Below are 23251 nucleotides of genomic sequence, written 5' to 3' on the forward strand. Positions count from 1 at the left end.
TTCTATTTTTTATTTTCCAGACAATGTCTCTTAACAGTCATCAAAAAATATGACTTCCACCTGAAATATCTATTGAAAACCCAGGTATTGATTTTTGTTACTTTAACCATCAATTCAGTAAGCATTTTTAAAGCACCTACTACTTTTCTAAAACTGCAAATTTTGAAGATGACAAAAATGAATAAAACAGAGGATCTACACTTGAAAGGCTTTCATTTCAACCTGGAAAAATAGACAAGTAGAAAGGCATATGCAGTAAAGTGCTACAGCTGCTGAGGAAAGACTGTGTGTATGCAGATGCTTAAGAAAGAATGGTCAGTTTTTTCCATTTGAGCCGAATGTTGACAAATGAGTACTGCATGTGTCTCCCAGCCAGAGAGGGGCATTGTGAAGGAAGGTGGGGAGTAGAGATAACTTTCAGCAAAGAACAACATGAACAGAGGCACTTTGGGAGGCAGAGGCACGCAGATCACAAGGTCAAGAGAACCAGACCATCCTGGCCAACACGGTGAAACCCCGTCTCTACTAAAAATGCAAAAATTAGCCGGGCATGGTAGTGGGTGCCTGTAATCCCAGCTACTTGGGAGGCTGAGGCAGGAGAATCGCTTGAACCCGGGAGGTGGAGGTTGCAGTGAGCCAAGATTGGGCCGTTGCACTCCAGCCTGATGATAGAGCGAGACTCAGTCTCAAAAAAAAAAGAGAGAGATCGAGAGAGAGACAGAAAAGAGTCAGGAGCCAGCCTGGTGTGATTAGGAAATTATGACATTTGAAATGGCTTTCAAATGTTAGAGGCTGGAAAAAAATCAGATGAAAGAAGCAGACAGGGGCCAAATTATGTACGATCTTATGGACCTTTTATGGCCAATTTTATGATTTTCTACTTTGTCCACTTATGACATGGAGCCATTAGGTAGAGTAGTAGAATGACTGATGGATGATTAGAAGGACATTTCATTAGCACAAAAAAGATGATGAGGGCATGGACAAACACTCTACTATAGAGATGATATGAGGGGACAGATTCGTAAGAAGTGAAAATGTGCAATTTATATAATTTGGTGACATTCTGTGTGCCGAGAATAACTCAAAATTCCCTGGCTGCTTACTGACTCCGTGGAGACATCAATTCACTATAATAGTGAAGAGAGAAGGTAGCATGGCAGAGAAGTGATGAACTCAGTACAAGGCTGGGGCAATTTAGTCACCTATTGGGCACTGAAGCTGTGATCTCCATTAGGCAGATTATTTCTTACAGCTTCTTCTTCCAGGGAAGGTTTAGCCTTCCACAGATAAAACATCATATTATTACAGCATATTGTGAGTCAGGGAACATTTTTTAAACAAGTAACTTCTTTCTTTCTGTTAAATAATTGATTCCTGATATAAATAAAAGGGTACATACCTCAGATAATAACTATTTGTAATATCAATAACATTAACTATATCTGAAAATAATAAATTCTACTTATTGATATAGATACTGAAATCATATGTGACTTCCACATAAATGTCTAAAGACATGGAGATTACAAATACAAGACCTACGTTTCTCTGTAAAGTGTAATCCTCTCACCCTAATTCTATTTTTCCTACTCCAGCCTGGTCTGAGTCTGTAAGTTTAAAATGTGGAATGTGAAAAGAATCCACAATTAGCTTGTTTTAAGTCTCATAAAATGTTATGGTTACTACCTCTGATTCAGCCTTGTGAGAGTCATTCTTTCTCATGTAGAATGTGAGACTTCCCAGGTTACCAGGATATATTAAGATTTAATTCCTAGAGTATTTTTGTCTCTTTACTATGTGTAGAAATACTTTTGAGCTTATGGTAACCTACTCATGAATGAATTTTAGTTATCTAAATGTCTCAGCACTGCTCTCATTTCATAGACGTCTTTTTTCACACACAAATTATTGATAATTTATAACAGTTCTTAATTTCCAAATTCAGAAGCTTGATCTTATTACTTATGTATGAAGCCTCCTATATTTCTAGTTTGAAAGAAACGATTCACTATTGTAAATTTTTCTAATATGACTTAAAAGTTGGCAAAATACCAAAGAAATACTGTCTTTCCATTATCATTGGCAAATAGCAATCATCACTCACAGCTAAATTATTTTATAAATAGGTCACAGTGTATGCGATTTTCCAGATGAACTCAATCAAAACAATGAGCTCTTTAAATGAGATTTTTGCCTATAAAGCATCAGTAGTAAGTATCTTAGAAATGAGGACAGACTATGATATTATCAGTTCACAATTTTGTGCTTTCTATTTATTTGACAAGTACATTAAATAGCATTTCATCCTGTCCAAAACAGTGTCAATTGGAAAAACAATGTTTTTTTTCATATCTCCCAAACTTCAATTATGACACATGATTTGAAAAAATAACAAGCATGCAGCTGAATAGGTCAGACATGAATATTATTGAATAATATGAATAAAGTACCAAATATTTTTTTTCCTTACAATTCTTATTTCAACATATTTTAGATGATACCCATTTTAGGCCAGGCATTCTGGTTATTATGTAAGATGGCTAGTTTTGTATGTAATTTACAAAGAGCTTTTTCACTAGACATTTTTTCCTCTTTTCTGTTCCATTAAAACCCTGAACTATAGAGAATATTTTTGAATTCATTCTGTATTCTTAATTTCATAGAAATTGAATAATATGAATCCAATAAGAATTTCAGAAAAATCAAGAATGGAAAAAAGAGAATCTCCCCCTGCCCAAAAGGTATTACTGAATGCTTACTTCATGCGAATTATGAAACTGTTTACTCACTGAAACCAAGAGAAATGGGAGTTCAAACCATACTCTGAAGTTGCCGATGATCTAGTTGGAGAGACAGCCTGTCCACATAAATAATATACATAATGGTGTCTACACAGAGCAAAGCAATATAAAACCAAATTGTAGGCCGGGCGCGGTGGCTCAAGCCTGTAATCCCAGCACTTTGGGAGGCCGAGACGGGCGGATCACGAGGTCAGGAGATCGAGACCATCCTGGCTAACACTGTGAAACCCCGTCTCTACTAAAAAATACAAAAAACTAGCCGGGCGAGGTGGCGGGCGCCTGTAGTCCCAGCTACTCGGGAGGCTGAGGCGGGAGAATGGCGTAAACCCGGGAGGCGGAGCTTGCAGTGAGCTGAGATCCAGCCACTGCACTCCAGCCCGGGCGACAGAGCAAGACTCCGTCTCAAAAAAAAACAAATTGTAGCCTTGGAGAAAGAATCAACTTGTGATTTAAAATCACTTCTTCCTAGTAGTCTCTAATATGTTGTCTCCAAAATTCTTTATTAAAATGCCAGTCAGGATCATGGTAGGAAATCCCTACCATGAATGACAAATTTACACTAGAATCTAGTAATTGTTGAATTTATTGTAAATTATATGGACCAGGGTTGAGGAAAATCAATTGATGTTTCAAAACTTGGTTTAGCTTCATGAAACATCTATCTAGTCAGAAAATAACTGAGAACCCCAAAGTCCTTCTCCATCTAGCCCATGACTCAGAGGCTATACCAAGTAGACAACCAGAAGAATATGACATCTCTAGTGTTCAGGTTTAAGTAACTCAGTGAGGAGGGCAAAATAATACTTATTTCATACTTGCTCAAGACCAAAATCTAACTGTATTCATCTAGAGAGAGAAAAAAAAGTTCATATATGAGTAGAAAGAAAGAGGACGCATAGGGATTTTATATTTAGCTTGTTTTAAACTGAAGCTCTCTTGGTTACAAGCAAATCTATTGTTAAATTTTCAGAAGTTCCAATTTCAAGCATAATTTAAACCTAATTGTAGTCTAAGACAAAATTTAGGGGCAGAGATTCCAAAGTCAGATAAATGTATAAGTCAACCCTCCACCACTACGGAAGTTTTGTATTCAACCTTCCTCAGATTTATATGATTCATCGCCAGAGTGAGGATAATAAATATAATATAGTGATGTTTTAAATAATTAATGAAACAATGGATATAATGTTCTTAGTATAATATAGTGATGGAAGATAAAATGTTTTTAAGAAAAGATAAGTACCCATGTTTCTTTATTGTTATTATTGCTACCATTTCTATCACTATCACTCAAGTACAGGATTGTATAGGATCCAGAAGAAAATTTTCACAAAGTTGATTTGCATTCAGAATAGAACATAAGAAAAGGTGAGAAATGAGCAAAAAAGTGTAATAAAATCAGATAAAATTAATAGGTAACAAGGAGCAGTTGCAAGGTTGCAAAAGAAGTCAAGGAAATAAAGGCAATAAAATCAGAGCATAGGAAAATGAAGCACAATTGCAGAATTGTAACTAACCTTAGCAGAAATAAAGCATAGATTGAAACTACTAAAAGTCAAAGCTATCACGTATAGAACACTCTCAGACTTCAAGAAGTATAAAAAAATTAAAAGTAGATTCTCAAAGTAGAAGATAATCACTAGCCAACATAATTTGGGTTGCTAGTGAGATGGAGAACACTAGAGTGTTTTGTGCGAAGGAATAACATGATCTGACATTCTACTGGTGATTTATGTGGTAAATTATATAATACATTAAGAACACACAATTAAAGAATAATAATAGAAAAGCACTCTTATTAAACAATAAGTTAAGGAACAAAATATTTTTGATATCATACCACCTGTTTGCCACTTCACATCTCCTCTCCTCTATGTAAAAGGTCCTATTTGATGAAAAGTATTTTGTAGCTTTTCTTTATCATTTCATCACCAAAGTTTAGCAAGATAAGACAATGATTTTCTTTCTGAGGTCTCCATGAATGGAATCAAACTATATGCACTTTTTGAGCCCTGTATCTTTCACTCAGTATTATTTGTGAGATTTATTCACCTTGTTCCATATGGTTGTTATTAGTTCATTTTCATTGTTGTATAATATTCCATTAAAAGACTGGACCTCAATTTATTTATTTATTTATTTTTTGAAACGGAGTCTTGCTCTGTCGCCCAGGCTGGAGTGCAGTAGCCGGATCTCAGCTCACGGCAAGCTCCGCCTCCCGGGTTCACGCCATTCTCCTGCCTCAGCCTCCCGGGCAGCTGGGACCACAGGGGCCTGCCACCTCGCCTGGCTAGTTTTTTGTTTTTTTTTTTTTTTTAGTAGAGACGGAGTTTCACCGTGTTAGCCAGGATGGTCTCGATCTCCTGACCTCATGATCCGCCCGCCTCGGCCTCCCAAAGTGCTGGGATTACAGGCTTGAGCCACCGCGCCCGGCCAAATTTATTTATCTCTCCTACTTGTTGGTGTATATTTGAAATAATATCAAGAGGTTTTCTAGAGCACTTACCTAGGGACATAGATTTACAAGGCAATACCAAACACTTTTCTAATGATATTTTACCCATTTCACAATATATGAGAGTTCCTGTTGCTCCATTTTCCTGCCAACCTATAGTATAGTCCAAATTATAAATGTTTGCCAACATTAGGTATATGTAATGCTATCTTTGTATCAACTTTAATTTTTCTGACTCAAAAATTCATACTAAACTCATAAAATTCATGAGTCTGTAACCTTTTTAAAAAATGTAGTATTCAACTGCCCTCTTTTATAACTTACCTGTTCAAACTTCTGCTGATATTTCCACATTTCTGTAGATTTTTCAAATAGATTTATGGGAGTTCTTTATATATTTACCCTTCCTTCAGTTATGTGTATTGTAAATGTCTTCTGCCATTTAGGGACTTTTCACTTTAATTATAATGTCTTATGTATTAAGTCACTTTTCTTAAAGTTTGATTTATCTAAAATAAAATGCACCCATGTTAAGTGGGCAGTTTGACTAGTTTTCAAAATGTACATAATTATGTAACAACTGGAATGAAGACACAAGATATTTCCATTACAAGAAAAAATGCCCAACTGCCTGTTTACAGTAAATCCCTCTCATCCCAGATTTCACACACCAAAAATTTATTTGCTCTCAATTTGGTTTTCTTTTGCCTTTACTTGACTTTTATATAAATGGAATCATATATACAATGTAAGAATTCCTGTAGCTCTGCGTCCTCACCAGTACCTGTTATTGTCAGTGTTTTAATTTTAGCCATTCTAGTGACTATGTGGCAATATTTCCTTCAGGTTTTAATCTGTATTCCCTCAATGGCTGATGATGCCGAATTACTTTTCATGGAATTACTGCTCATTTATATATTTTCTGCTATCAGGTGCCTGTTCAAATCTTTTGCCTATTTTTAAAGTTGAACTATATAGTCTTTTGTTATCAAATTGTAAGGGTCCGGAACGTTACCTGGATATCAATTAAAGGCCAGAGACAAGGAACCGTAAACTCTCTCCTGCACGTGACTAACCACAATTGTAATCATTCTAATATGTTCCAGAATAAAGTTCATTGTGAGGTGTAGGACATATGTATTGAAAACATTGTCTCCCTGTCTGTGACTGGTTGTTTGTTTATTCGCTTGCTTGTTTATTTCATTTATATGCCATTCAGAAAGCAGAAGCTTTTAATTTTTGTGAAGTCCAGGATTATTTTTACTTTACAGTTTATGCTTTCTTATCGTATTTAATAAAGATTTGCTACAGAAGTTTGCATACTATATTTTTCAATACTATTTTTAGTTTTAGCTGTTCGCTAATTCTATGATCCATTTCAAGTTACAGTTCTAGTTCTAGACTCCCTATTCTGTTTCATAAATCTATATGTCTATCCTACTACCAGTCAACATTGCCTTAATTACCATATGCTCATGGAGAGTCTTGGTATCAGGCAATATAAGTTCTCCAAAATCATTCTTGTTAAAAAAATTTTGGCTATTCTAAGTACTTTGCTACAATTGCATTGAATATATAGATTGATGTAAGGAAACTTGGTATTTTAAAAAATTATATTTTCTAATTCATGAGAGTTCAATTTAATCTAATCTATTTCTTCATCTACACAGTTTTCTTAAATCACTCAGCAATGCTTTATAATTTAGCATAGAGATTATGCATAGTTTATTAAAGTTATTTCATGTTCTTGTCTAATATTTTAAATAACATTTTTATATTATTTTCCAGTTGTTTGTTACTAATACATGGGAATAGAACTGACTTTCATATATTGATCTTATACACTATGTCTTCTTGAAATCACTTTTTATATCTAAGAATTATTTTTTGGATTCCTTAGGATTTCTACATATACAGTCATGTCATCTGTGAAATAATTTTATTTTTTCCTCCTTAGTCTATAGCCCTCTTATTTTTTTACTTGCTTTATTATTTAATACTTGTTGAGTCTCCAATAGGATTTTACTAGAAGTAAAATCGCCGCCTTGTTATTTTGAGGGAGAACGTTACAGTCTTTTATCATTAAATGTAAAGTTACTTGGAGGTTATGTTGTAATATAAAAAGTTATATTTTACTGGGTTGAAAAAGCTTCTTTCTATATCTAGTTTACTAAGAGCTTATATCTTGAATGGATTATGAGTTTTGCCAAATGCTTTTTGTGCATATGTACAAATGCACATATGGCTTTTCTCTTTTATTCTTTTCAAATTTTAAAAATCTTTTTATTACTAGTATAATTATACTTAGAATTTATAATCTGTTTCATATATTTCTAACTTGAATTAATTAATATTTTCTTAAGGATATTTGCATCTATGTTTTTGAGGGACATCAGTTTTTGTTTTTATTTTCATATAATATTGTTAGATTTTGGTAAAAGAGTAATACTGGCCTCGTAAAATATTAGATAAGCTATTATTATCCGTGCTTACAGTGGAGTCTGTGGTACCATGACATTTCCGTCTGTGTAGGATCCTGCTTCATCCTCAGCTTTTGACAGCTCCTGTTTGTCTGTGCCAAAGAGAAGGTCTCTCTAAACACTGTTGTCTCTCTCCCAGTGGTACTCTACCCTTGCTTATTTATTACTCAATGCTAGACCTATTTTGGCAGTGGGGACAAGGGGAGTTCTGTGTTGTAACGAACCAATCACAGCCTTAGGCAGACTCTGTGTACTTGAGTCTCAGGACTAGGACTCTTGGAGCATTCCTGCCCCTCCTCCACATGGCAGTCAAACTCTGCCTTGTATCTGCAGTTAGTCGTTTGCAGCAAATGAGAGTTTATTGCTCCTTGTCCCTGACCTCTAATTGGTATCCAGGTAAGATCTTGAACCCAAGACAAGTTTCCTGGCCTTTCCCTGGAAGCAAAGTCCTTTTCCTTCTACTCTTCCTTCAACAGCAAAGGAGCTTCTCATCTATGTCCTACTTCTCTCCCAGAGACAAGACTGTTTTGCCTTTTACTTCTCCAGAAGCAAGGGGTTTTTGCCTGGGCTCAGGGACACACAGGGTTTGCTGCTCCTCCCACTGCAGCTTAGAGTTTTGCTTCTTATGCAAAAAGGATCCACAGAAGTGGACAGAGCCCCATAACTGTCTCCCAGAAACAGCTGGTTACCTACATACCTGCACCACAGACTAGGACTTCAGTTTCCTGCACGGCCTTCAGTATTTTCCCCAAAAAACTGGTAGGCGTCCTTGGAAAAAAGCTTGCAGGAGATTGTAAACTCACCATGTGTCTTGGGCTTCCTGGTATTGCAAACTGACATGCTAACTCACACCTGGCCTTTAAAAAAATCTGTTAAATTTTAGCTAATTTCTTCCTACTCATGTGTATGGTGACCATCTCTTTCGCCTGTGCTCTGCCAAAGTTTGAACATTTTGTGTGCCCCAACTCTCTTTGGAGCAGTTTTCAGTGTGTAGTTTGGTTTACTTGGTCACTTTGTGACCTCAAATATCAGCGGGGTTCAGAAGAAGTTATAATTTTGTATATTATCTGGAGTTTTCCTTGTTGCAGAGAGATCAATGTTCTATATTTTCATTTGTTCGTTTGTTTATTACTCTTTAAGTTCTGGGATACATGTGCAGGAAGTGCAGGTTTGTTACATAGGTATACATGTGGCATGTGGCTGCACCCATCAACCCATCACCTACGTTAGGTATTTCTCCTAATGCTCTGCCTCCCCTTGCTCCCCACCTCCCAACAGGCCTGATGTGTGATCTTCCCCTCCCTGTGTCCATGTGTGCTTATTGTTCAACTCCCACTTATGAGTGAGAACATGAGGTGTTAGGTTTTCTGTTCCTGTGTTAGTTTGCTAAATAAGAATGATGGTTTCCAGCTTCGTCCATGTCCCTGCAAGGGACATGAACTCATCTTTTTTTATATTTTAAGCCAAGTTGCATTTCAAAGCTGTTTTTAATCTTTAAGGAAAAAATAATTCATATTGGCACTAACTACTGAACCTGAAATGAAAAGCATTCTAAATTCTCAATTTGTTTCCAAACTCATTAATTGAATTTGATAATTTTCAGTATGTCTAATATAAATAGAAACTAATTAAAGTTTGTATAAAATTAGGAGATGGTACACTGTTACATGACTGTTTAAATGCATACTGCTTTGGTCTCCATCACAGCTGAATAAGAGACGGGAATAACCAACCACTTATGATGTTTTGTTTGGTTTTCCAGAAAGATGCAGGGGAGAAAAGGTTGTTACCCATCTTTTCAAATGTTCAAAATGTTTTTCAAGTATGCTTAATTAATTCTAAAGTGTTAGCATATATGGTTCCTTCAAGGTTCAGGAAACATCCAATATTTCCAAAGATACGCTTGGAATGTACTACATAAAATAACATCATAATGTTGTTTTCAGGTTTTCATTAACCCAAAGAAGTTAGAAAGAATTTAGAGGCAGTCTAGTCTAAATCCCATGCAATGCAAAAATCTTCTCTAAATATCCCTGATTGCTCATATACCTGAATCTGGCGCACCTTTCTACTCAAAAGGCAGCCTACACAGTTTTTGGACAAATAATTTTAAGAAAAACTTTTCTTAAAATTTTAAGAAAAACTAGAGAGTCAAAAGAACCTCTCTAGGTTTGCAACCATTTGTTCTCATTTATCATTTTAGAGCTACTTACAATAAATCTAATTCTCTTTTTACATGAAAGACCATCAAATACTTGAAATGGTTATGTTTTTTTTTTCTTTTTTGCCAAACTAAAATTTTGTAATACTATCAACTACCTTCACGTTGATGTCTATTAAGCTATATAGTCTTCTGGCTTATGTCTCCACACTGCGTGCTCCATCTGTGACCCAAACTTTCTTCTCCATCATTAAAATAATAAAAGTTCTGAAATGTTATGCACCCAGGGTTCAACTTTTTTTTTCTATATCTATATTCTCTCTCGGGATAATCATATTCAAATTTTTGTCTATGTATCACCTCTTTGAAAATGTTGCCCAAGTCTACCTTTGTTATTTCTTGAAATAGGGTGCTCACCCTACTGCATTTTGTATCTGTAGGGGATCTCATAATGCGAATTAGCCATCATAGGGTTTGTAAGTTTTAAACTGATATTCCCCTCATAGTCTGGTGTGTGTGTGCATGCATTTGTATATATATATATATATGTGTATTTGGGAAAAAACTCTGTAGGTTGGTATAGAAAAGTGTTTCTATACAATGATTGTGCATTTATTTCTGCTTGGGTCCAAAAAAGTCACAATAGTCTAGTGTAATGTTTAACATAAATTCCTACTGTGGTAGTCCAAGTTAATATTCTGGAGACACACAGAGCACAGACTAGAGTTCAGTTTCTCAGATAATCATTTTCCTTACTCAAGAGGCTTCGTCAAAAGTGTTTCTGATCAGTAGAAATAGTTTTTCTTCTCCCACCTTTTACAGGTGGCTGCTATCCAATGTTTGAGGACTATTTGACGATCTTAGCTCCAGTCCTGCCCCTTCCCCTACTTTCACCAAATGATTTAGTCCTAAGATTTCAGCACGTTTCCCAGTGTTAGCAATAAACACCAATCTTACAGCTGAGAATCTACATCTAGTCTGATATTTCCTCCAGGCCATTGCAGCATCACTGTTGGAGCTACTGCTCAGGCTTGAAGTTCCCTCTAAATGTCTGCAACCCTAAGATTTATCCTACCTTTCTTATAGTTTATTTAATGTTTATACACACACTATGTGGTGTGTGTATGTGTGTGTGTTGTAGTGTGTCTATATTTTCTCAGTCCACCAGTTGCTAGAGATAGAAGTCCATTGCATTTCCTCTGGGAAGCTCAAAGCCTATGTATCAAAAAATACTCACATCATGATTCTACCAAAAATCTTCATTTTGTCTGTGTTTCTGCCATAATGAATAGCACCTGTATTCTTGGTTTCCAAAATTTGGAAATGAAATTTTGGAACCATCTTAAATCCAACCTTTCTGTTGGTTCTCATATCCAATTAATCACCAACTCAATTTTTACAATTGCAACATTTTGCTTCACAGATTCTAGCAATCTCAGTTATGCATGAATATAATGATTATCTTCAGAATGTGAATATTAAATGAGATAAGTGGATCACATAAGAAGTAGTGCAAGACTGGAGTAATAGATTGAATAAATCAGCTACCAGCTACCTAGTGACCCAAGTCAACCCGGTATTTAGTAATGTTTATGAATTTTCACAAAGTCATGTATCGCACATATTTACTTAGAACAGAGGAATGAAAAAATAAACATAGAACCTAATATGACTTTTCAGATTTTTATGATTTTCTAATTTCTATTCTATTAGTTATCTGTGCATATACAGTGTCTCATTTCTCTTATAAACTGAAAGATTGGTGTGAATGAATAAAATTAACTAGTTAAACATTAAAATTTAGCCCTCATTATCTGCCAGGCAATATATTTCATATTTTATCTAATTTAATCTTTACAGAAACTTAATTATTATTCTCACTTCACAGAAGAGGGAGCCTAGGGACAAGAAAGTTAAATACTCTGATGATGGCCGCAGGTAGAAAGGGGCAGAAACAGGATGTAAACAAACAGATCTTGACTTCAGAGCTGACAGTATTATCTATGATGCTCTTCTGAATGAATACTGTATTGACAGTATATTAATAGTAAGGTTGTTGTCCTTTGGTAATTTTCAAGTTATCAAGTACATTCTCAAATCTAGTATCCAAACTAAACTCCAGTTTGGATAATATACATTGAAAATGTGGTGGAACTCACTTTCTAGTTATGCAGAGTATGTGTCTTTTGATTCAATTTAATAATGAACTGGATCTGGTAGGCACATCACAATATTGACTTATACTGAGTTAACACATAAGTGAAATAAATGATTTTTTCCGTTTGAATGACTCATAAATTTTTCTTCTCCATGTTATTATTGGGTAAATATATTTTTTAATCCATGAAAGACTTAAAATAGATCTCAACTAAATTGTATCTTTTTACTTATAGCTCATTAATAAAATCTGTAGACAATTTTTGGAATCCTCATTTAGTCTTTTATAGTATTAATTAGTTATTCTTCAGGTTTTTGTCATTGGTTTCAGGATTTGTAAAGTTACATATCAGGGATACTGACAACAAATTTAAAAGTACATATTATTTTTCCACAAAAGAAGCAAAGTATTATCCCATTAATATAAAACTTGCATTGTGTCTTTGTATTGACACTTTGTTAAGAAAATGTAAGGGGAATTAAAATCATTTTATGCTGTGAACACATATCTTTGTATGCAAATAAAAAGAAGAACTCTGTTCCATCTCTTCTTAAAATAAACTGTTGTAATTTTCCATTGGAATGACGGGGGTGCTGGTGACAAAACTGATGTTTTGATAATGACAAAGACATGATAAAGACAAAGCACATAACATTGTAGAGTGAAACATGATTCACACAGAATCAAAGAAAAGAGAGATTTCTCACTATAGTTAATGGCAAAACATGGAAAAGAATAAGGTCAAAACAGAGAAGGTTTTTTTTTTTTTTAAATAAATGCTTATTTAAGAACATGTGCAAATCTGAGATATAGAACGGCTAATGAAAAATTCTTAGAATGGTGACCATAAAATCGCTATCTATCTTAAGGCCAGCCTGCATTGTTGATTTTAAGAATTTGTCATTGCTGTAGGCATATTGGGCCATTTTTGTGTTGCTATAAAGAAATACCTGAGTCTGGGTAATTTATAAAGAAAAGAGGTTGAATTGGCTCACAGTTCTGCAGACAACACAAGAAGTGTGGTGCCAGCATCGCCTTCTGGTGAGGGCCTCAGGAAGCTTTGCAATCATAGCAGAAGGTGAAGGGGATGCAGGTGTCTAACCTGGTGAGAGCTGGAGCAGAGGGAGGTGGGATGTGCTGCACAATTTTAAACAACCAGATTTTGTGAGAACTCGCTCACTATTGCAAGGACAGCACCAAGCCATTCAAGAGGTATCCACCCCTGTGACACAATGCCTCCCACCAGACCTCACTTCCAACATTGGGGCTTATATTTCAATATGAGATTCGGAGAGGACAGACATCCAAACTGTATCAGTAGATTGTATTTGTCATCAGCGATTGTTTTGAAAAATCAGTCACTTCAAGGATGTGCAGTCAGATGATTATCAAACACCTCAGCACCACAACTGGCTGTCCAGAGTTTGTTCTGAACCCTGTGAATCTGATTTTCTAGTAACTTTGCCCAACTATACCCTGATTCCAAACAATAGGTGTATTTTGAAACTCTCCCAGGGTTGACCGTCATTACTTTGTTTTCATAGTGTTTTGTGGGAACCACAGAGTTTGTCCAAGGCTAAGTTTCCCTGCTTTCCCCACACTTCTTCCTCCCTCTCTCTCTCTCTTTTCCTCTCCCTCTTCCTTACCCTTCTTCTCCTTCTACCTCTCTCTCTCATTTTGTTTCAAGTAATGTTAAATTAGAGCTAAGTTAGTAAGTTAGTGTTAAGTTAGTTCTAATTTTGAACATTTGCTCAGTGAAAATTAAAGCCCCAGTTACAGGGTAACCAGAGTCTTGAGAACTTTCTTTTTATATGAAAGCAAACAATCATATTTTATTCCACTTGCTCCTCATGGAAAAAGAAGAAGTTTGAGAATAAATTGATGTTCCCTCATTTATTTCAATAGATTATAAGATGTGAATCTTGGTTATCTACAGGAAAACGTGGATAATATTATTGATGAAGTTAAAAAAATATGCAGTGTTCTAGGGTGCGTGGAAACCAAACAAATTACAGATGCAGTAAATGAACTAAGTCTAATTCTTCAGAGAAAAGCAGAGGTAAGTATATTCATTTATTACACAGTAGTTTTAAACCTGAGTTCAATACTTAATTGAGGAGAGTGAAATACGTTTTACTAACAACTATATTTCTGTGTGTATGTTTGAGTCTGTGTGATTGTGTGTGTAGCTGTGTGTGTGTGTGTGTGTGGGTGCTGCCAAACAGTATATTTCAATTGTTTGGGAGTGTTGGCAGCTTGAGTCGATTATGCCAAATAGATTTGATTAAACTATAAGGACATTGATTACACCTTTGAAGTTTGTAACCACCTTATAACTTCAGGTGGTACTGAAATCAATCCTATAATCCTACCTAAATGAACGTAATTATGTAACATTCACATATAAGTGTTTGTATAGATTGTTAATGGTTCTCACGTATACGAGTGTATACAGGCATAAGTGTCATGTTTGTATGGATAAGCACATTTATAAAAAAGATCCATTTTTGTGGTATCTTTTGCGAATTTTGCAGTGCACACTGCTTCCATGATTCCTGTGTGACTTTCTCTGGATCCCACATTGTGGTTTGGTGGGCTTAAAAAATGGACATTATGTGATTTTCTTTTGAATTCTCAGAAATCTGATGTAGACCTGTAAGTGATTATTTTCCAAGAAAAACATTAGGACATCTGGTTACAATAAATTCATTTATCTTATTATTAATTTAGCAGATGATAAAGCAGAAAGATACGATGATAATAATAACTAGTATTTGCTAGTCCATTGTAATATATAAAATAGTTTGACATATGCATTACCTCATTGAATTTAATTTTTATTTTATCTCAATTTATGCTCATAGCAATGTCATAAAGTTGGTATTTTAATGTTCATTTCACTATTAAAACTCAACACTTACAGTGTGTGTGTACAGAGAATTAATAAGTGGCAAAATACAGATTTGAACCTAGGCCTCTATACACACTACAGTGCATGTGAAACTTTCTAAGATAGAGTGAATACATATAACCTCTATCTGCATGGTAGACAACAAGAAAGATTCTACTACTTTTGAATATGCCAGTCTTGAAATTTTCAAAAGATTGATTTACAATGTAGATAATCGTATTATTACATATAAATAATCATGCTTACTGCTTATTGTTTCAAATAGATAAGTGGGTATGAAGATTCAGTAGTTTCTTAATGATGGGCTTTCTAGATCTTATTTAATCTAAAGTTTTGTGTGATTAGACAGTAAAAAAATGAATATAGAAATTTAAATACGTTCTTTACGTGAACAATGACGATTTTGATGACTCATGGAGGTACACCACAAACATATTTTAAAGGTAAACATTGCTGAAAAGCTAAAAATGCAAATCATTAAATAAATCAAAATTTAAATAATGTAATCAATAAATCCAGTAATTCAATATCGAAGACAGATTTGTGTTTATTTCCCTAAATTTTTCTTAAAAAGAAAACACCTTCTCTTTTACTTTCCAATTATAGAAGGAAACTGAGTAACTATATAGTCTCCAAAACTGTTTTTGTATGTAGCTCTTAAGACCTAGAGCCTTTACAGGTAACAATAAGGTAAAACAATCTGATCTGATCACATATAATATAATCATATTTTTCTATTCTGCATCAGAGTAAAAAAAAATATACTGGAGCAGGGGCGTTCAATCTTTTGGCTTCCCTGGGCCACATTGCAAAAATTGTCTTGGGCCACACGTAAAATACACTAACACTAACAATAGCTGATAGGCTTAAAAAAAAAATCTCATAATGTTTTAAGGAAGTTTACATATTTGTAATATTTATGTTGGGCCACATTCAGTGTCATCCTGGGCTGCATGTGGCCCACAGGCCGCAGGTTGGACAAACTTGTACTAGCGTCTTAAAAAGCATTTCACCAGTATGTTTCGAAAATAACTATTTTGATGAACTTAAAAACTTGGGAATTACATGATGCTGAAAAGGGGCTTTCTAATTGGTGATGTTAAGTCAGTATAACAAGGTAGTGAGAATTAACTTTGAACAGGCGGGTATTTCTCTTAAATTGTCACATTTTAGAAACATTACAAGCTCCCAAAGCTGATAAAATACATGAGATAAGATAATACAAATATGAATTGGATTTAAGATCTACCAGTTTCTGTATAAACATCCTGTGGAAAAGTAATTCACTTTTTGGAGTTTTAATTTTCCTCATGTTTAAAACAGAAAAATAAAACAGAATTTGCAGGGTTCTTCTAAGTATGGGAAATAATGTTAATAAAGGGCCCTGATGACAGTGTAGCTTAAATGAGATCGTTGTTGTTACTGGAGGTATCAAGGATGGTGCTGGTGCTAGTTCTGGAGAATCTTTCCCACAAGGCCAATACGAAGGCTTTAATTCACACAAGCACCAGGAAGGTTGGCCCCTGTCATCTCATGGCCATCGATTACAACCAGCCTCCTGACAAATATGAACCATTGCCAGAGGAAGAGACCAGATGTGTGGATGTGGACACGTCCTCCCATCTGTTAAGATTATTTTATTATTTTTCTACTTTTATGTCCAGCTTTTGGTGAATTGGTGGACAAACAACTGATCAAACACTGAGGAAAATATAGTCTTAGGATGAAGCATTGCGAATGATGTGAAAGTATTGCTGGTTATAAAATGTTTTATCTTCAAAACGCTCATTTTCTGAAACTCCCTAAAAGAACAAAAATGACAATTTTTCAGAAATATCAAACTTAATATTTGAAGTTAAAAGAATTCTTCACAAAGGAATTGGATATTTCGTAGGAGAGCCATAAACAATTATAATACTCAAGAAAAACTCACCTTCACATTTCACTTTCCTTATGTACTAGTATAAACACAAAATTTTGTGTGATTTTTCTTTGAAACTTTTAAACTCGTAATATCTATTTATCCTATATTTTGATGAGACAACAATGATTTTCATGCAGAGAAATTAAGAAATGAGTTAACAATCAGGAGTTTTATTTAATATATGTCAATAGATAAAATAGTTCAATATTCTGTAGAAACTGGATCCTACTTATTTTGAGCAGACTGTTGAAAGCTCATTTATTCTACATGACTAGCATTCCTACTTTTGTTCATCTCTTTTTCCATCCCATTTTAATCGTGAGCCCACCTATATAAGAATATTGGCACACATATTAAGTACATTTTACAGAATTTGTGCAGTAACCAGCTACAGTTAACAATGCCAAAGCAGTCTATCCACCCACCATGAAGTTAAGACTGAAGAAATGACAAATACAGGCCTTCTGCCAACAAACTGAAATTTGAGAAGCTTTTCTTTTTCTTGGCTGCATTTTTGGTCAACATACAAAGGACTATTTCCTGCCATACAGGAAAGTCATTAGGAGTTTATTAAATGTAAGCTTTGGCAAGATGAAGAATTATATGACAAACATACTTGTACTCTATTTTATTCTCTGACCCAGCACTGGAAACAATTTGCATCCTTCAAATTATATTCCAGAACTCACATAATTTAATTTCCATTAAATGCTTACATAATAGGCGAACCACAAAGTGAAAATATGGTCTTTCACATCATGGTGTAGGTGGATGTCATGGTGATTTTCTAATGCAAGTCTATATTTCTGAATAAATTGAATTCTAGTTAAATCAGGCTAACATTTTTAATAATCTCACCCACAAGGATAGGGTGAAAATCTCATATGTAGTTGTTAAGACTAGCAGCTGATACTATACTCCGATTAAATATTTTACCTAATAGAAATGCTTCTGAAAAGGTTCATGTGAATGATGCTTCTAATTAAAAAGTTACATATAAATGTAATGACATTTTAAACATGATCGAAATGTTCTCTCTCTAAAAGAATACTGTAACAAATTTTTTGTTATGGAAAAACAATTATTCTCTAATTTATTTGTTTGAGAAATCTGGTTTTTAACTAATTGTATTTCCTTAAATGCAAGACTTGAAATTTTATATTTTTATTTTCACTTTTTTTAAAATTTTGAGTTTATAAATTTAGAACATTTTAATGGCAATTAAAATGGATCTTATTAACAATTGTATTTCCTTTTGGGCTGAAACCATTTTTTAGGATGTTTATAAATCAACTTACACAGTCTTCATGATAGTTCAGTTACAACCAGCAAATCCTAAGCCACCAAAATAATTCTAGGTTTCTAACAAGGATAAAAATAAGTAAATAAGGAAGGGCACCACACTAATGGACATGAACCTAAAGAATAATGAAAATGGAAACAAAATAAACAGGATTTTGGATTGTATTTTTTATTTAAGATATGACTCAATGTATTTTATTTTTTCCAGTGTTTGACTATCAGAGTTTTAAAATTTTCCTAAAAAGGAACAAAGAAAGAAAACTATTTAGTGAATCTATACTGATTTTTTCCACTTCAATTCAGTCTTCTTTTAGGTGCTATCCAAAGCTTGCTGAATAACTGCTAGGAATAAGAGCTGGACACAGCATACAGAGAGAATTAGACATGCACTTTTATCAAAAGATTAGTCACTGTTATATAAGGGGAATTGAGCTTAGACAATCTATCGTGGTAATTTCTCTTTTAAAAAAAGTATCTACATTGCTTATTACAATATTTAGAAAGTTTTTATTTCATCATACAATTTACATTTATTCTGTTTAATAAGCAAATTGATATATGATGCCAAGAAATATTTTGTTGTTTTATCATGACAAAAAAATTATAATGTTTAGATTTTGGACGTTACCTTTTGATTATTTTGTGAATTTGTTGTGTGAATAACAAGTATAATTTTACATTTCTTTCAGAATTTTTATCAAAGTTCAGAGACTTCAGCAAAAGGTAAAACATACATGTACTCAAGTATTTTGAAATAAATAAAAGAAAAAAATAAGTTATAGAATCCAAAATAATTTTTTTATCCAAATACTGTGGTAACACACAACACACACACACACACACACACACACACACGCACGCACACACACACAGCCTTATGAGGAGAAAGATGCTTTTCTAAAATCCTTTTTATTAATGGAAGTGTTTATTCTGCAAGGGAATAAAAATCCACACTCTGTAAACTTTTAGCCTGATATTTTTTAAATAATGAGAAAAGTCTACAAAAAGATCTATAAATATTAAAATGCTGAAAATATCTTAGAACCATTACAAGACATGGAGAATTTTACCATTTACCTAATTATATTTTGATGTAAGAAAAATTAGAAAAGTAGTAGATGTCTGTCTGCAAGGTCACCCACTTCAAATTTAAATTCCAGCTCTATATGAAAGACCAAGCTAATATAACAGGTAGGAGGATTTGGTTCTGGAATAATTAGTGTTTACAGAGGCTCTGAGTCTATAAAATTGCAAGCCACGGGAGGACTTTGCGTCTATAGGAAACAGTAGGTGTGAGATTGCGTGGGATAGAGCAGAGTCTGACTTTTGGAATCAGGCAGAACTGGTTTTGAATTTCAACTCTCCCAACTCAAATCTCAACTGGTTTTGAATCAAAGATACTACTTTCAGAGTCGGTGATTCTAGATTAAACTCTTTGATCTTGTTATCCTAATATGCATAAACAATATAATAGAATTTAATGTGCAGGGTCTGGTCAGGATCATTCTTGGTTGTAGATGGTATTTGGCACAGGAATACTCTTGAGTATCTGCAAGAAAACTGTCTGCCCCTCAGATGTTCAACTAACACACTTGGATTCAGAAAAATCCACTGGAAAGCAAATGAAAACCTCACCTGTCCTCCATACCCTTAACCGATTCAGTAGTCATGTACAAAAGTATATCCTCTCAACTCTAATTCCCACCACTCAAAAGAAGACATTCAATTATGTTTGAGGAACTCCCCCATCTCACATCAAAAAGGAAAATAGGGTGGCAGAGGGTATAAAGCAACTTGTGCAAGTACAAAAATCCCTATTCTAGGTGTTCATAAAACTCCAGAACACAACAGAGGGAAGGAAGGAATGGTCACTCCCTGACAGTATTACTAGCAGAATCTAAGTGGTCAAACATGAAGTGATCAAGCTGGAGGTGTGTCTGTATGAAACTGATTCTCCTTTTCTATCAGGAATGTTGTAATGAGGTCTCCTCCCCCATATTCCTCCAGGGATTAGAATATGAGATCCCACAAAACTGTACAGAAATGTTCCTGGAGACTTATATCCTATCATAAATCATGACAGATTTTAATTGAGTCTAAATTGCACATAGATTGTCCTTGCCTCTTTATTTCATGGCACTGTAACTCTTTTCCAGAGTAAAATTAGGTGCAATAAACTCTTTTCCCACCATATTTCACTACCAAGACCTGTGTCTTGGGTGCTTAATACAATTTCATGATGTTATTTGAAATGTAGTCTTCATCCAGAGTTCAGGAAGTAAAACATAATGCATAAGTATACATCTCTATGCAAACTTAAAGTAGCAAATTATATCCAAGAACCATGTTTCTGCACAAAAAGCAAAAAGTAGAGTTTGAGTAATTAACCAAATGACTACGTTTCCCCAAAAATATATGCTAGAGCTTAAATTAATAAATTTATGATTTGTTTTAGATGTGTGTTCATTTGCACAATGTTGGGAATTCTTGAAAAGAAGTTTGTGCTTCCTGCTTCAGGGTACGAAGAGTACAATTTGGAGACAGAGAAACAAGATGTTTCTATATATTTATAATTCTCTGCCTCCTGCTGTTCAGGAGAATCTCTGTTCGTTGGCCTCCAGAGTTTGATGTGGCCTCTTTTAAGACTATTTTTACACTGCTTTACTCTTCTGCTTCATTAATTGCTACTGCTCACTTCTCAGAGAATTTTAATTACAGGTTTTCTTTTTCCTCTGCTTGTCCCCTCAGGCAGTTTCAATAGAGGGCACAATTTAAGAAATATAACAAATAAGGAAAGTTAATCTACCTTATATATTTTGTACAAATTTATGAATAACTAAGTGAAAAACAGCATGTGTTAAACAACAATAAAAATATTTAATTATAGACAGAGCTACTGAGGCACAGACAGGATGTGGGAGGAAGCTCCATGTCAAGCTGGTCACTTTCCTGAAGTATCCAACTGCCTGTGTGCTGGAATACTGTAGATTATCAAAGGAAATATCTAGCTCTGTACTATTTTCATTTCCAAACAATTAGAAACAAAAGGCAATTCATGTTTTTTTAACTTATAAATTGTTAATTTCTGGAATTTTCACTTAATTTTTTTTTACTTAAGTTTATTTTGGGTAACTGAAACTGGAAAGCAAAAGTACTGTTAAGACTGAACTACTATATAGGGAATTGCATGTTTTAAAAACAACTTATAAATAATCGCGTGCGTTTGAATAAACAACTTTATTGACTAACAGCACATGGATTCATATCACAGCAGATTAAAAAAAAAAACACACAATTTCTGATGATGTGCTTACTTGTTCTCATTATCTACTTAGCTGCCAGAGAAAAACTATTAGCCCCTATACCTAGTAATTTTTCTTCTTTCATGACAAATCACTTTTAGGAATAACCAGTGACTCCTTTTAAATAACTAATGGCAAAACTCAAGAAAGGCTTTGATTTTGAAGAGATACAGTAAACATCATAAATCTTTCATTTCAAGCTGGTTTTAAATCCTAGCCATGTACTATTTTCATTCTGTTTTTATATCAGCACATTGTATATGATTAGTGTTCAGTTAATGGTAAACATGATAGCATCATCAAATTTATTATGATTAATTCTTTAGATAGAATTTGTTTGATGTACTTATAAGTCATGTAGAAAAAATATTCCTTGTCTGAAAATTAATTTTAAACAATCACAAATCTGAAAAAAATATTGCAAATTACAGTTGTTCAGAATGTCAAATTAATAATTTTTAAAATTCCAAATTGTGATGAAAAGGCCATGCTTCGAAAATTTCTGCAGCTGAAGATCAGAAAGCTTATTGATAAATAATCTACTAGCAACTAAGCCAGGTTGCATTCAGAGGTACAGATAGTTAATTGCCTTCAGTTGGTAAAGGGTCACTCTAATAAAATTTATTTAAATTGTATTATAAGAAATTTCAAAGCTTTAATTGATGGCCTATGATAAATATGGCCCTTGTTAGTGATTTGATCTCTACCTCTTCCTTTCTAGGCTTGATAGAGAAGGTAACAACTGAACTATCCACATCCATCTACCAGCTCATCAATGTCTATTGTAACAGCTTTTATGCAGATTTTCAGCCTGTAAATGTACCCAGAGGCATTTCCTATCTAAATCCCGGGCTTCCTTCCCACCTCAGCTTCACAGTGTATGCTGCACACAGCATTCCAGAAACCTGGGTGCACAGGTAAGTGGTGGTGAGTTTTTCACAAAAGGGTTCATTTTCACATAGCTTCTAAGTAGAATGCAATTTGTTATGTTCTTACATGCAGAAGCAAAAATGTCATAAAATTTTGGAATTAATCAGCATAGGTTTATCCATATTCTTAAAATCACATTTTACGTGTTTAGATTCAAAATAAATATTTAATTTTCTTCCTTCTTCCATTTTCCATATTTAAACAATGGCCGTTACCAATATATCATTGTGGAAATAGAAAATACTCATTCTATTTAGTGGCTGCTCTAAAATTTTCTTTTTCATGTTTGGGTTTAAATGGCTAATGCCAGTTAAGAAAACATAGTAAGACAAAAACACATACACATACAGAGAGATGGAGAGTCTTCAAAAATAGAAAAAAAAATCACTCTGATCCTCACCAGGTTTCAGTGGTATTTTGCAAGAATTGTACCTTGATAAAATGAGAATTAGCCAAGAATTATTTGCGTTTCAATAGAAATGAATGACAATTATGCATGGAATATCACCAGATTTTAAGTTGACTCTACTATGTAGTATTTTCTTTAATAACATAATTACAATAATATAGAGATAATTAATTAAAGTTGATAAGATAGTAATTTGGTAATGGAGTTACTATACTTACTGCATTTAGCATCTCAAGGAAAAACTGAAATAAATAATTTCAGTAAAGATTCAATTTTTGGCCGGAAACAGTGGCTCATGCCTGTAATCCTAGCACTTTGGGAGACCAAGGCGGGTGAATCACTTGAGGTCAGAAGTTCAAAACCAGACTGGACAACATGGTGAAACCCTGTCTGTACTAAAAATAAAAAAAATTAG

General features: G+C 34.2%; 1 protein-coding gene across 3 annotated transcripts in view; it reads left to right on the forward strand.

Annotated features, from left to right (window-relative positions):
• Positions 1 to 23251, forward strand: part of PIK3C2G (phosphatidylinositol-4-phosphate 3-kinase, catalytic subunit type 2 gamma) — a 382509-nt gene that overhangs the window by 41009 nt on the left and 318249 nt on the right. For all 3 annotated transcript variants that reach the window (XM_011954723.1, XM_011954732.1, XM_011954742.1), the window contains exons 7-10: positions 21 to 84; positions 13995 to 14117; positions 18885 to 18918; positions 22219 to 22414. In XM_011954723.1, coding sequence (XP_011810113.1) covers positions 21 to 84; positions 13995 to 14117; positions 18885 to 18918; positions 22219 to 22414 — 417 coding nt within the window. The remainder of the gene's footprint in view (positions 1 to 20; positions 85 to 13994; positions 14118 to 18884; positions 18919 to 22218; positions 22415 to 23251) is intronic.

This window comes from Colobus angolensis, unplaced genomic scaffold (assembly GCF_000951035.1).
Source record: "Colobus angolensis palliatus isolate OR3802 unplaced genomic scaffold, Cang.pa_1.0 Scaffold11, whole genome shotgun sequence".
In the NCBI taxonomy this organism is placed as follows: Eukaryota; Metazoa; Chordata; class Mammalia; order Primates; family Cercopithecidae; genus Colobus; species Colobus angolensis.